Below are 16,513 nucleotides of genomic sequence, written 5' to 3'. Positions count from 1 at the left end.
CTGTCGTCACTGTAATGTAGAGAGAAGTATGTGAAAGGGAGACGACTTACTTTTGACAGGTACGTACAACAAATGTATAATTACAAACATCATATTGTTTTGAGGCATTTTATATGTTAAAAAACATCGAAATACGGTATTACAAAGTCTTGTACTGTGTATATAATTTCTGCGATTTTCTAGCCATGTTTTTACAAGTGCTAGATAAATCAGCAGGTGCGTGTGACTAAACTGCCAGTCAGTGTAACATATATTCGAACTATGTTCATACGCAGATAAAATTTATTCATGACAGTTTGATTGATTTCCTCCAGTTTATGCAGGTTCTCAAACCTTTCCATATATTTAAGTATTTGTGCATGAGACAGATTTCTGTACACTGTCATTGTAACTTAGCCAACTAGAACAGATTCGACAACATGAATCAATACAATACAAAGACTAGAAAACTATTGTTCGCTCTGACTTATTTTATTACTCCTAAATTCAAACATTCATCTTATAATTGTTTATTTTTTGTGCTTAGTGTATCGTTTAATTTTTTGATGAGATAGCGCAAAAATGATACAGGTGTTTCATTTGTCTATAGAAGCAGAAGGATAAGTAGAGAAATATTGAAAATGATAATGGAGAAGCGGGTGGTGCAAATCGTTTACCGCATTTACTGCAACAATTTCAGAGTACAAAATGCGTTCTTTTTTCGTGACGCTTCGGTGCCGTGTTCAGTGTTGTTATAATGTAATTAATTGAAACAGAGATTCGACTATGTCAAAAGTTCAACAGAAAATGTAAAGAAATATTGTTGGCCGTCGCATCTTATCCCATTACGGAAAAAAAACGTATATAAAATGGAATCTGAGCTACGACACCGTAGCGAGAAACCAGACTACTATTACTATTCATATCTCTACTTCTGCTTCATTTCCTGACATCTAACTGTTAAAAATGTCTGTAAAACGCTTATTTAAAGTTTCAAAGTACATCTGAAGGTGATCTATCTGTAGCAGCAAAGTAATAACACTCAAAATACGCTAAGTGATATACAGGCTAATCCCAAAATCACATAACTTTAGCTGCTAACAGATTTCTCGTTCTGCGCGTCAGAATGTTCACTGCACAGAGCATTCATTTGAGCAGAACTGATTTTATGTTTCAACATATATTGCCACTGTGCTCACGCGATATTGTGATGACGTAGGTTGGCCCGAAATGCACCCTATACATTCTGAACATCGTTCTGTCGCTAGTACAGACAGATTTCCTTCGTAGGTGCTATGCATTTCGTATATGTGTTTCGTATACACCATAACAATTTTCATTTGATATCTGGTATAGAATGGGCTCGTAGCGTTGACGAACATCACCATGTCGGTGTGTGTTTTGCACTGGCCGTCACGTCATGTCACTTCAGTTCTCTTAGTCCAGTACTGAAAGATGAAAGTGAGATTATGAGCTACCATCTTTGATTCAAAATGTCATAGCATGGGGTCGGAACTGCGCAACTAAGAGCGGTAAATGTTATTAATCGCCAAAGCAAACTTACTAACGTAAGTTGTTGATCAGTTTTGTTTGGTAAAGTACTGAGAAATTAAACGACATTTCAGAACGACATTTATTTGCTATGCGAAATACTGGATGCAAACGCGTCAAAAATAGCTATAAAGAAATAAATGGAGCCTGTTCACCTTATCCATTTTTTTCTGACATAACTGACTGTATTTCTTCTACATCATAAAAGCTGGCATTTTCACTTTAGATGTTTTAGATTGCTTCGTCAACTTATGTTGTTTATATACATTGTGGGCGTCACTGTTATTGTAAAATCTAAATAATTTTTCTCTTTCAGCTATCTGACCCCGCTTGCGTAAGAACACTCAATGGAAACAATATTCAAGTCGTGACGGAACATTTGCAATTAGCCGCTAAAACAAAGAATAACAGTAAAATAAAGATTACAAAGACAGAAAAGCACAAATTCCACAACTATAAAGCGAGCGATCTTGGTGAAAATAGGTTAACTTGCGGTGTCGGCAGACGATGATAACGTCAAAACTTTCTTCCATAGTAACTTTAAAATGACGTAACGTGACGCGACAGTCGGTTGACGACCTGTAGTAATGCCGCCATATGAAACGCACTTTGGGATGTTTTGACGTGACGTGATGTGATATCCAGTGTGAATAGGCCTCAAACAAACAGCGTCGTCCCCATATCACGTGACAATTCCAGATTAATGTTGACAACATACGCAGAATGCAGTGCTCACTGCAGAGATATTTCCACTCTGTAGCTTACTCTATATACCGGGTCATCATAAAGTCAGTATAAATTTGAAAACTGAATAACCAACGGAATAATGTAGATAGAGAGGTAAAAATTGACACACATGCTTGGAATGAGATGGGGTTTTATTAGAACCAAAAAAAAAAAAAACAAGCAAAGTTCACAAAATGTCCGACAGATCTCTTGCGCGCGTCGTTTGGTGATGATCGTGTGCTCAGCCGCCACTTTCGTCACGCTCGGCCTCCCGGGTCCCCAGACCTCAGTCCGTGCGATTATTGGCTTTGGGGTTACCTGAAGTCGCAAGTGTATCGTGATCGACCGACATCTCTAGGGATGCTGAAAGACAACATCCGATGCCAATGCCTCACCATAACTCCGGACATGCTTTACAGTGCTGTCCACAACATTATTCCTCGACTACAGCTATTGTTGAGGGATGATGGTGGACATATTGAGCATTTCCTGTAAAGAACATCATCTTTGCCTTGCCTTACTTCGTTACGCTAATTATTGCTATTCTGATCAGATGAAGCGCCATCTGTGGGACATTTTTTGAACTTTTGTATATTTTTGGTTGTAATAAAACCCCACGTCATTCGAAGCATGTGTGTCAATTTGTACCTCTCTATCTACATTATTCCGTGATTTTTTCAGTTTTCAAATTTATACTGACTTTTTGATCACCCGGTATATATTTATTCTCCATGATCATATCCAAAGATACCGGTAACCAGGTGCTGAAAAATGGCTCCGAGCACTATGGGATTTAACATCTGAGGTCATCAGTCCCCTAGAACTTAGAACTACTTAAACCTAACTAACCTAAGGACATCACACACATCCATGCCCTAGGCAGGATTCGAACCTACGACCGTAGCGGTCGCGCGGTTCCAGACTGAAGCGCCTAGAACTGCACGGCCACCCCGGCCGTCTTAATCTCACTCTCGACCCTTTCTTTTATTTCCGTCATTGCATCTCCGACGTACAGATTCAGCAGTAGGAGTCAAAGACTACATCCCTGTGTTACACCCTGTTTAATCCCAGCACTTTATTCTTCGTGTCCCACTCTTTTGTTCCCTCTTGGTTGTTGCACATGTATATAGAGAGCTGCAAAAAATGTATCCACTTTTTAAAATTCCATAACTGGCAAACTAATTGACGGAGTTGTCTCATCTTCGGTAGTGTAATAGTTTGTAGTTCCGGCGATAACCACACAAGCGTTGTATTGCGTTGTTTTGTTTTGTCAGATGACAGTCGCCAGATAGTCAGTGTTTTGTTCTTAGTTGCACCTGGTTACTCGAGTAAACATGGCTGGCGCAAGGCTTACATTCGATGAAAGGAAGTCATTTTTGAAGTGGTATTTTAAGTACGAAAACATTAATGAGGTTCAACTGCAATGGCGAAATGAGCATCAAACAGAGCCACCGACACGTTTAACGATTCGTCGCATTCGAGACAAATTTGAAGCCGAAGGCTGTGTTAAAGATGTACACAAACAACGATCTACATCTGCATCTACATCTACATCCATACTCCGCAAGCCACCTGACGGTGTGTGGCGGAGGGTATCTTCAGTAGCTCTATCGGTTCTCCCTTCTATTCCAGTCTCGTATTGTTCGTGGAAAGAAGGATTGTCGGTATGCCTCTGTGTGGGCTCTAATCTCTCTGATTTTATACTCATGGTCTCTTCGCGATATATACGTAGGAGGGAGCAATATACCGCTCGACTCCTCGATGAAGGTATGTTCTCGAAACTTCAACAAAAGCCCGTACCGAGCTACTGAGCGTCTCTCCTGCAGAGTCTTCCACTGGAGTTTATCTATCATCTCCGTAACGCTTTCGCGATTACTAAATGATCCTGTAACGAAGCGCGCTGCTCTCCGTTGGATCTTCTCTGTCTCTTCTATCAACCCTGTCTGGTACTGATCCCACACTGCTGAGCAGTATTCAAGCAGTGGGCGAACAAGCGTACTGTAACCTACTTCCTTTGTTTTCGGATTGCATTTCCTTAGGATTCTTCCAATGAATCTCAGTCTGGCATCTGCTTTACCGACGATCAACATTATATGATCATTCCATTTTAAATCACTCCTAATGCGTACTCCCAGATAATTTATGGTATTAACTGCTTCCAGTTGCTGACCTGCTATTTTCTAGCTAAATGATAAAGGATCTATCTTTCTGTGTATTCGCAGCACATTACACTTGTCTACATTGAGATTCAATTGCCATTCCCTGCACCATGCGTCAATCCGCTGCAGATCCTCCTGCATTTCAGTACAATTTTCCATTGTTACAACCTCTCGATACACCACAGCATCATCTGCAAAAAGCCTCAGTGAACTTCCGATGTCATCCACCAGGTCATTTATGTATATTGTGAATAGCAACGGTCCTACGACACTCCCCTGCGGCACACCTGAAATCACTCTTACTTCGGAAGACTTCTCTCCATTGAGAACGGCATGCTGCGTTCTGTTATCTAGGAACTCTTCAATCCAATCACACAATTGGTCTGATAGTCCATATGCTCTTACTTTGTTCATTAAACGACTGTGGGGAACTGTATCGAACGGCTTGCGGAAGTCAAGAAACACGGCATCTACCTGTGAACCCGTGTCTATGGCCCTCTGAGTCTCGTGGACGAATAGCGCGAGCTGGGTTTCACATGACCGTCTTTTTCGAAACCCATGCTGATTCGTACAGAGTAGATTTCTCGTCTCCAGAAAAGTCATTATACTCGAACACAATACGTGTTCCAAAATTCTACAACTGATCGACGTTAGAGATATAGGTCAATAGTTCTGCACATCTGTTCGACGTCCCTTCTTGAAAACGGGGATGACCTGTGCCCTTTTCCAATCTTTTGGAACGCTACGCTCTTCCAGAGACCTACGGTACACCGCTGCAAGAAGGGGGGGGGGGGGGCAAGTTCCTTCGCGTACTCTGTGTAAAATTGAACTGGTATCCCATCAGGTCCAGAGGCCTTTCCTCTTTTGAGCGATTTTAATTGTTTCTCTATCCCTCTGTCGTCTATTTCGATATCTACCATTTTGTCATTTGTGCGGCAATCTAGAGAAGGAACTACAGTGCAATCTTCCTCTGTGAAACAACTTTGGAAAAAGACACTTAGTATTTCGGCCTTTAGTCTGATCTGGACGACCTGTAACAGTAACAAGTCCAGATAACTCCAGTCGTGGGTTACAACAATTCACTCGCTCACCACAGAAGTCTGTGAGACAGTGTGCCCGTGAGACTGGAGTGAGTCGCTCAAGTGTTCGGCGAATTTTGAAGACAGCAAAGTGGAAGTGCCACATCCCACGGTTGCTACACGCAATGAACGAGGACGACCCAGGTCGTAGAATGGAGTACTGCGAGTGGTTTACTAACATGGTGCGCAACGATGAAGAGTTTGCAGAGACGATTGTGTGGTCTGATGAGGCACAGTTCAAACTCAGTGGTACAGTAAATCGCCGCAATTGCATCTACTGGGCCGCCGAAAATCCGAACGTCCGTGTAGACAAAGCCGTGAATTTGCCAGGAGTAAATGTGTGGTGTGGGTTGTCTTACCGGGGCTCGATTGGGCCATTCTTCTTTGACGGCACAGTTACCGGTGAGGTGTACCTTCAGAAGCTTCAGACATCCATTTTGCTTGCCATCCGAGACTTGTATGGAGACGGAAGAGTTTACTTTCAACAAGATGGTGTCCCAGCCCACTACCGAAATCGTGTTAGGGCGTATCTCGACGAAAATCTACCAGGGAGATGGATAGGCCGTAGATGTGCTGTGGAGTATCCACCACGTTCCCCAGACCTAACTCCTCTGGACTTTTACCTGTGGGGAACACTAAAGGACGTCGTTTATCGACAAAAACCACACACATTGGATGAACTTCGAGAATCCATCGTACATTCGTGTGCAAACATGCAGTTGAACACGTTGCAGTCAGTAGTTCGTGCTGCAGTTCGGCGGCATCGTCTTTGTGTGTGGATGTCAATGGTGACGATTTCGAACACCTACATTGATATCTTTAAGTTGGACTTTAAGATACACTTTCACCAAAAATGAGACAACTTCGTCAATTAGTATGCAAGTTATGGACTTTCAAACAGTGGATGCATGTTTTTTGGACCACTCTTTATTCCTCATCTTTTCCTATATCTTACGCGTATTTTTCTAAGGATTTTGATTATCTTACGCCATCTGACAATGTAACACTTTTTCCAGGTCTTGTCTTGATTTTTCTTTAGTCTTGCTTTCATTATCAACGGCAAATTCAGAATTGCCTCTTTGGTGCCATTACCTTTCCTAAAGCGAACCTGATGGTCATCTAACACATCCTCAATTTTGTCAGAAACTGGAAATGCTGCCATAACACTCCTCTGTGTCAGCAGTATTATGAGCATGGCTTTCTTTGAAACACTAAAGACAACGTAAAATTATAAGCACGGCACTCAAAGTGCTAACACCCGTCGTCTAGTGCCTAAAATTTGCATTGTAGGACATTACCTATTCTGTACGAAGATCTATGCTATGTCTATCTTTCTGCTCATCCTTCGACCGGCCGCTGTGACCGAGGGGTTCTAGGCGCTTCAATCCGGAACCACGCTGCTGCAATGATCGCAGGTTCGAACCCTTCCTCGGGCATGGATGTGTGTGATGTGCTTAGGTTAGTTAGGTTTAAGTAGTTCTAAGTCTAGGGGACTGATGACCTAAGATGTTAAGTCCCATAGTGCTCAGAGCCATTTGTACCATTTCGTCCTTTGTTTGTTTCTCCATCAAGCCCATTCAGTTGGATCCATTCACCAAGATACTTAAATTTACATATCTGTTTTCTTGATTTCTCCGAACCTTGTATTCAGTTCAGTTTCTCCATCCTGTTTGTATTTCATGTTTTCTGTTTCTTCACAGATCATGAGCCATCTTTAGTCCTCTTTGCTCTGCTATCTAGAGTAGTTTTTTCGAGCATTATTGGAAATTCTTGTTTATCGTTGGCTGAAAATGCCGAATCATCACCGAAAGTTTGGAGGTCAGCATTCTAATCTTGCTTCTTTCAACCTAGACAGATTCCTTGCACTCCTTTCGTGGCTTCCTTACATGTTCTCGTTATATTTTCCGCCATGATGTTACTGAAAATGGATGATGTCTGAACTCTGCTATTGACGCACATACATTTCTTTATTCGACATAAATGGTTTTGGCATGCCTATACCGAATTTTAATTTAATTGTGATTCAGTGTATGTTAATTACCAATCGAATTTGTTAATAAATATAGAATTTACGGTTGACAGCAATTTTATTATTGCAAACAGAATCTGCTACATGCATAGCTGCCGACGATCTTGTTAACAAACTACAAATATTGTTCTTCGAATTTTTTTTATGCGCGAAGCCGATTTTTTGTGTTGTTTCGAGAATCCCGTCGTACTGACGTAGGAATTCGATGTCTGGGTACTGATGTTCAAGTCCTGCAACTTTGGAGATGATAGGAGAACGACAAAGGTCCCCTAAGGAGACTGTTTGTTTCAGAATACCGTAAGTTCAATGTGTTCTCAGAGGTGTCATCTGAAATACTTACATGAGCACAGTATGTTCATAACACTTCTCTTCTGAGAGTGTGCATTAAGAGAACTTTATCTCTGAGCATAGTGTGATCCTAAAGGTATGATATGACACTGAAAATCATCTGAAATTGGTACTGATTACAGCATGTTCAAAAAGTTTCTTTTCTGAGTGGTTGCATTAAGAGAACTTAGGTTTCGAGAACAGTGTGTTCCGAAAGGTGTGATCGGACACTCGATATAATGAGTAACTTGTATCTGAGTTCAGTATGTTGAAAAAATTCTGTTCTGACAGTTTGAATTGACGGAACTTAAGTTCCCAGGAATGGTCTGATATCGAATATCACCTGAAAGTACTTTCTCAGTAAAACATGTTCAAAAAATTCCTTTTCTGAGTACAGAGCGTTCCCAAAGCTCTGATCTGACGTATATCAGTTGAAATTGTGTTTTGACTACAGTACATTAAAAAAATTTTTTGGGTGGAGTGAGTTCCCAAACGTTCCCAGACGTTGTATATGAGTTGAACGTGTATTTTGAGTACAGTATGTTCTTTTTTCTGACTACAGTTCATTCCCAAAGCTGTGATCTGACATAGTATATCAGTTGAAATCATGTGTTGAGTACAGTAGGTTCAAAAATTTTTTTGTTTAAGTACAGTGCGTTCCAAAGGGTATTATCTGACGTTGTATAACACTTGAGATAGTGTTTTGACTACAGTATGTTCAAAAATTTTTTTTTGTGTATAGTGTGTTCCCAAAAGTAGGATCACACGTTGTATATGAGTTGAAAGTGTATTCTGAGTACAGTACGTTCAAACTTTTTTCTGACTACAGTTCATTCTCAAAGCTATGATCCGACATTGTATATCAGTTGAAATCATGTTTTGACTACAGTAGGTTCAAAAAATGTCTTGTTTAAGTACAGTGCGTTACAAAGGGTATGATCTGATATTGTGTATCAGTTGAAATGAGAATAGTACGTTCAAAAAATTTCTTTTATGAGTACAGTGCGTTCCCAAAGTAATAGTATGACATTGAATATCAGTTGAATTGTGTTTTCAGTGCAATATGTTCACAAAATTTCTCTTCGGCGGACAGTGCGTCCCCAAATGTATGTTGTGACATTGTATGTCAGTTGAAATTCTGTTTCGAGTACAGTATGTTCAAAAAGTTTCTTTTTTGAGTACAGTGTGTTCCCAAACTAATAATCTGACATTGTACATCAGCTGAAACTTTTTTTAGTACAGTATGTTCAAAAAGTTTCTTTTCTGAGTACAGTGCGTTGCCAAAGAGATGATCTGACATTGTACATGTGCTGAAATTGTTCTTTGAGCACAGTATGTTCAAAAAATTTCTTTTCTAAGTACAGTGCGTTCCCAAAGTGATGCTCTGACATTGTACATCTGCTGAAATTGTGCTTTGAGTACAGTACATTCCTCCGAACCCGGCCTCTGAGCACAGCGTGTGTGTTTCGGCAGGAGTGCTACTGCTGCCGCGAGTCCTTCCTGCGCGAGCGCACCGTGACGCTGTCGCACTGCTACGACCCGGACGGCGCCCGCCTCACCGCCGAGGGCATGGCCACCATGGACATCCGGCTGCGCGAGCCCGCTGAGTGCAAGTGCTTCAAGTGCGGCGACTTCTCGCGCTAGCCGCTCCTGAAGACGCCGCGTCGCGCTGCGCAGAAACGCCGCCGACTCCTGCGCCGCCTGCGACTTTTGTAGCGCTGCAGGCCCTACTGTGACGTCACCTGGCGGTGCTGCGCTGTTGTCGCGTTTCCCATACACTTGTCTACCTTTGTACGTTGCAGATGCGCAATAAAGACACCAGAGATGTACTCTTTTTTTTTTTTTTTTTTTTTTTTTTTAGTCCAGACGCTTTCCTTTGCTATCATTCACGTACCAAGTTACAACCTTTTTGTTTTCCTTGAAACAGATTCACGAAAATTCACCATCGTATTGACCATGGCCTTGAAATATTGGCCACGGACAAAATACTAATCACCGCAATAACAGATCACACTTGTCGCATTGAGGCAGTGTGCCAGGATTTCATGCTAAGCTCCTCAATTTACATGCATCACAGCAGTGGAGCAGTGTGTGTGTGTGCGTGTGTGTGTGTGTGTGTGTGTGTGACAGATTGTTGTACAGAATCAGTGCTGTGAGGTGATTCGTCTGAAGACGACACAGAACAGCAGACGGCAGCCGTCGCGATTGGACCTTGTCATGACCACACCATCTACATTTACATCCATACTCCGCAAGCCACCCGACGGTGTGTGGCGGAGGGTACTTTGAGTACGTCTATCGGTTCTCCCTTCTATTCCAGTCTCGTATCGTCACTGGAAAAAAAGATTGTCAATATGCCTCTCTGTGGGCTCTAATCTCTCTGATTTTATCCTCACGGTCTCTTCGCGAGATATACGTAGGAGGGCAACATACTGCTTGACTCCTCGGTGAAGGTATGTTCTCGAAACTTTGACAAAAGCCCATACCGAGCTACTGAGCGTCTCTCCTGCAGAGTCTTCCACTGGAGTTTATCTATCATCTCCGTAACGCGTTCGCGATTGCTAAATGATCCTGTAACGAAGCGCGCTGTTCTCCGTTGGATCTTCTCTTTCTCTTCTATCAACCCTATCTGGTACGGATCCCACACCGGTGAGCAGTATTCAAGCAGTGGGCGAACAAGCGTACTGTAACCTACTTCCTTTGTTTTCGTATTCCATTTCCTTAGGATTCTTCCAATGAATCTCAGTCTGGCATCTGCTTTACCAGCGATCAACTTTATATGGTCATTCCATTTTAAATCACTCCTAACGCCTACTCCCAAATAATTTATGGAATTAACTGCTTCCAGTTACTGACCTGCTATTTTGTAGCTAAATGATAAGGGATCTTTCTTTCTATGTATTCGCAGCACATTACACTTGTCTACATTGAGATTGAATCGCCATTCCCTGCACCATGCGTCAATTCGTTGCAGATCCCCCTGCATTTCAGTACAATTTTCCATTGTTACAACCTCTCGATATACCACAGCATTATCCGCAAAAAGCGTCAGTAAACTTCTGATGTCATCCACAAGGTTATTTATGTATATTGTGAATAGCAACAGTCCTACGACATTCCCCTGCGGCGCACCTGAAATCACTCTTACTTCGGAAGACTTCTCTCCATTGAGAATAACATGCTGCGTCCTGTTATCTAGGAACTCTTCAATCCAATCACACAAGTGGTCTGATAGTCCATATGCTCTTACTTTGTTCATTAAACGACTGTGGGGAACTGTATCGAACGCCTTGCGGAAGTCAAGAAACACGGCATCTACCTGGGAACCCGTGTCTATGGCCCTCTGAGCCTCGTGGACGAATAGCGCGAGCTGGGTTTCACACGATCGTCTTTTTCGAAACCCATGCTGATTCCTGCAGAGTAGATTTCTAGCCTCCAGAAAAGTCATTATACTCGAACATAATACGTGTTGCAAAATTCTACAACTGATAGACGTTAGAGACATAGGTCTATAGTTCTGCACATCTGTTCGACGTTCCTTCTTGAAAACGGGGATGACCTGGCCCTTTTCCAATCCTTTGCAACGCTACGCTCTTCTAGAGACCTACGGTACACCGCTGCAAGAAGGGGGGCAAGTTCCTTCGCGTACTCTGAGTAAAATAGAACTGGTATCCCATCAGGTGAGCGGCCTTTCCTCTTTTGAGCGATTATAATTGTTTTTATATCCCTCTGCCGTCTATTTCGATATCTACCATTTTGTCATCTGTGCGACAACCAAGAGAAGGACCTACAGTGCAGTCTTATTCCGTGAAACAGCTTTGGAAAAATTTAGAATTTCACCTTTAGTCTGTCATCCTCTGTTTCGGTACCATTTTGATCGATTTGTTGGTGGCCTGTCCAACACGTCTAGGTTCAAAATGGCTCTGAGCACTAGGGGACTTAACATCTGACGTCATCAATCCCCTAGAACTTAGAACTACTTAAACCTAACTAACCTAAGGACAGCACACACATCCATGCCCGAGGCAGGATCCGAACCTGCGAACGTAGCGGTCGCGCGGTTCCAGACTGAAGCGCCTACAACTGCTCGGCCACACTAACACGTCTAGGAAGGAACGGTGCACCAGTTGGACTTACATAAAACGTCACAAGAACAGTGGTCGTTACAAGAACCTGTTGCAATTTACTTATGAATTCAGGTATTACACACTGCTCAGTCAGAACATTATGACCACCTACCTAATAGCTGGGTACCGAGCGAGGTGGCGCATTGGTAGCACACTGGACTCGCATTTGGGAGGACGACGGTTCAATCCCGTGTCCGGCCATCCTGATTTAGGTTTTCCGTGATTTCCCTAAATCTCTCCAGGCAAATGCTGGGATGGTTCCTTGAATGGGCACGGCCGACTTCCTTCCCCATCCTTCCCTAATCTGATGAGACCAATGACCTCGCTGTTTGGTCTCCTCCCCCACAACAACCCAACCCTAATAGCCGGTATGTCCCCCTCGGCAACGGATAACAGCGGCGAAGCGTGTAACCTCCCCTCACTTATCGACCTTAATGACCGTAAAAAATGAAACCGCGTGTACCTAATGGGAATTTTGGAAAAGCAATCGTCACCGAAGTTAATCTGTCGGTAAAGAGGGAGGAAAGAGTTACATCTAAATGAAAGGAAAAATGCGAATGAAACTGGTGGAAATTAATTTTGAAAAGGGGTAAAGTTAATAAATAAAGTAAATGTGCGGCCGTTACGTTAACAATTAACTAGCGGTAATTAGATATTTGACATTTGGGGAAAATTACGGTTGCCAGTCCTAAGGACAATTACTATAGTAACTGAAAAAGAAAGGTTATTACACATATAATTAGCACTAGAAGCGTGGCAACTGTAGGTTGACACGTGTAGTGTGAAAACTGAAAGTTTGTCAGAAGTAATAAATTTCGCTACATCCCAACTTAATTTAGCAAAAGAATTAATAAAACCGGAAAATCGAAAGTTAAATTAGTGACTGAAGTTAATGGTGAGCTTTCTTTCAGAAGCACATCGAAATTCAGTAAAATACGGTTAGTCTTGGACTACCTCAACAATCATTTCAAAAGCTACTTGAATCTACTCAATTTAGAAATAAGAGATTTAACTTTGAACTTGAATTAAATGATTCTGAACAATTAACAATAGTAAAATTTAGTACGTACCAAGCTGAGCTGCAGTCACAGGTAAGCTAAAATATGGTAACAAAACTCGCACTCTTAATTTGTGCTTGTGTAATCTGAATATTGTAGCCAGCTATGAATAACTTAATTGAAATTTGAAATTAAAGCAGTGAAATAGAATATTACTTTAATGCTGGCGTTTGAATTTCAATGACACTCGGGTTCATTCCGGAAAAGGAAGGGACCCTGCTTGGTAATGCAATTGGGACAATGAGCAACAAAGGTTCATGCTACATTGCTGTAATTTTGTGATTTGAACAGTTTGAAATGCTGAGGTCTGCCATACAGTTCTAAAACTTTACGTGCTTCCAGTCTTCCTTGTTGGTTGATTGAAGGTTTGAAGCCGTCGATCGAGGAGGTGGCGACAGTCACTCATTGTCGGCCGTCGCTGTTGCAGAAGCTGGATGTTGGCGCGCCTTCTTCTCGACACGGTCACCAGACGAAACGGGCTCTTGATGTGTGCCAGATAATGCTTCCCGTCCGCGACACCATGTCAGAAACTATCATCGCAAGTCGAGCGTAATTACATGCTGTCAAACCCCGAAAGCGCGGCAACTCGCGGGAGCTTCACACAACACACCTGCTCCACTCGCTACTCTAGCCAGACTCTCCTGCTCAGCCCGCGCTCCACGCGGCAGAGTTAACACTACCAAAGATCCTACACGCTTTGATTCTTCACACGACCTATCGATGTAATCGTTCGATAGCGTAGTTTTCCCTAGGCAAGACCCAGCGTAAAAATACAAATAATATTCACGAAACAAACCAATTATACATCGACATAAATGTATAAATATATATATACCAACAGTAAAACAATTACAATATACAAAGAGACAGAAATGTCATATCTTGAGGTAACAAAGCAAGGAAAAAAAATAATAGTACAATAGATGGAAATAGGAGGATATGCATTTCCGGCGTTACAAGCGTCGTGACATGGCAGCATCACTAGGTCGCTGGAGGGAGTCCACACCACATCTGCACACACAAATCACCCAATTCCCGAAAACTACGAGAAAGGGGAGGAGCTCTGACGTCACATCCAATCACATCCCAGATGTGTTGGATCGGTTTTACATCTGTAGGAGTTGGGGGGGGGGGGGCAGCACATCAATTATAACTGACCACACTATCACGCCCAGATGTGAAAATTACCGAACAATCAGTTTAATAAGCCACAGCTACAAAATACTAACACGAATTCTTTACAGACGAATGGAAAAACTGGTAGAAGCCGACCTCAGGGAAGATCAGTTTGGATTCTGTAGAAACAGTGGAACACGTGAGGCAATACTGAACTTACGACTTATCTTAGACGAAAGAGTAAGGAAAGGCAAACCTACGTTTCTAGCATTTGTAGACTTAGAGAAAGCTTTTGACAATGTTGACTGGAATACTCTCTTTCAAATTCTAAAGGTGGCAGGGGTAAAATACAGGGACCGAAAGGCTATTTACAATTTGTACAGAAACCAGATGGCAGTTATAAGAGTCGAGGGGCATGAAAGGGAAGCAGTGGTTGGGAAGGGAGTAAGACAGGGTTGTAGCCTCTCCCCGATGTTATTCAATCTGTATATTGAGCAAGCAGTGAAGGAAACAAAAGAAAAATTCGGAGTTTGAATTAAAATCCATGGAGAAGAAATAAAAGCTTTGAGGTTCGCCGATGACATTGTAATTCTGTCAGAGACAGCAAAGGACTTGGAAGAGCAGTTGAATGGAATGGACAGTGTCTTGGAAGGAGGATATAAGATGAACACCAACAAAAGCAAAACGAGGATAATGCAATGTAGTCGAATTAAGTCGGGTGATGTCTAGGGAATTAGATTAGGAAATGAGACACTTAAAGTAATGAAGGAGTTTCGCTATTTGGGGAGCAAAATAACTGATGATGGTCGAAGTAGAGAGGATATAAAACGTAGACGGGCAATGGCAAGGAAAGCGTTTCTGAAGAAGAGAAATTTGTTAACATCGAGTATAGATTTAAGTGTCAGGAAGTGGTTTCTAAAAGTATTTGTATGGAGTGTAGCCACGTATGGAAGTGAAACATGGACGATAAATAGTTTGGACATGAAGAGTATAGAAGCTTTCGAAATGTGGTGCTACAGAAGAATGCTGAAGATTAGATGGGTAGATCACATAACTAATGAGGAAGCATTGAATAGGATTGGGGAGAAGAGAAGTTTGTGGCACAACTTGACCAGAAGAAGGGATCGGTTGGTAGGACATGTTCTGAGGCATCGAGGGATCACCAATTTAGTATTGGAGGGCAGCGTGGAGGGTAAAAATCGTAGAGGGAGACCAAGAGATGAATAGACTAAGCAGATTCAGAAGGATGTAGGTTGCAGTAGGTACTGGGAGATGAAGGAGCTTGCACATGATAGAGTAGCATGGAGAGCTGCATCAAACCAGTCTCAGGACTGAAGACCACAACAACAACAACAACTACCACACTCCTGGCCTTGTGACGTAGCGCAGTATCTTGTTGAAAAATGCCACTGCTGTCGGGAAACGTGATCGTCACGAAGGGGTGTACGTGGTCTGCCACCAGGGTAAGGTACTCCTCGGATGTCACGGTGCAATGCACGATCTCCGCTGGACCCACAGACGCCCACACGAGTATTCCTCAGAGCATTGTGGAGCCGCCGGCAGCTCGTCTCCGTACCGCAGTACAGGTGTCGTGGAGCTGTTCTCCTGGAAAACGACGGATTCGCGCCCTCCCATCGGGGCGATGAAGAACGTATTGGGATTCGTCAGGCCGTGCAACGCTCTGCCACTGTGCCAACACCCACTGCCGACAGTCACGTGCCCATCTGAGGCACTGCTGCTGATGCCGTGGTGTTAACACTTGCACACGCACCGGTCCTTAGGAGTGTTCGGTGCACTGTGTGTTCAGACACACCTGTATTCTGCCCAGCAGTAAAGACCGGTGTTAGTTCCGCCACAGTCCGCTGCCTGTCCTGGTTGACCAGTCTGACCAGCCTACGACATCCGACATCTGTGAAGAGGGGTGGCCACCCAACCCCTTAACATCTGGACATGGTTTCGCCTTGTTTTCCCACGTATTGAAGACGGTCAACACACCACCATTTTAGACACTAAAGGAACACCAAGTAAAAGACAGCACAAACAGCTAAGAATCATATAGAACACACACACACACACACACTAAGATGAAATGTAAACAAAATTCAGGTTTGGCGCCAAACTCACTGGTGAACAAACGAACACTGACTGGGCTACAACACACAACCACCACAATTAAAGTGTGTTTTAGTGACGTGAAAAGTGCTTTTACGACCGTATTTGCGAAAAAATGTCTCATATTTAGGTGTGCTCCACAACACCTCATCAGGATGCTGAGAAAAAAGGACTTGCCACACAAAAACGTAAGTAAAAACGAATATAAGGGCGAAATATCGAGACAAACTAAATTCTGCATCTACATCTA

General features: G+C 42.7%; 1 protein-coding gene across 1 annotated transcript in view; it reads left to right on the top strand.

Annotated features, from left to right (window-relative positions):
* Positions 1-9,666, top strand: part of LOC126108728 (partner of bursicon) — a 35,225-nt gene extending 25,559 nt beyond the window's left edge. The window contains exon 4 of the mRNA XM_049914062.1: positions 9,324-9,666. Within this exon, the coding sequence (XP_049770019.1) occupies positions 9,324-9,494 (171 nt within the window). The 3' untranslated portion in view covers positions 9,495-9,666. The remainder of the gene's footprint in view (positions 1-9,323) is intronic.
* The last annotated feature ends 6,847 nt before the right edge of the window (positions 9,667-16,513 follow it).

The sequence above is a fragment of the Schistocerca cancellata genome, chromosome 11 (assembly GCF_023864275.1).
Source record: "Schistocerca cancellata isolate TAMUIC-IGC-003103 chromosome 11, iqSchCanc2.1, whole genome shotgun sequence".
NCBI lineage: Eukaryota > Metazoa > Arthropoda > Insecta > Orthoptera > Acrididae > Schistocerca > Schistocerca cancellata.
The sequence above is the reverse complement of the archived record's forward strand: the minus strand, read 5'-3'. Positions and strand labels throughout refer to the sequence as shown.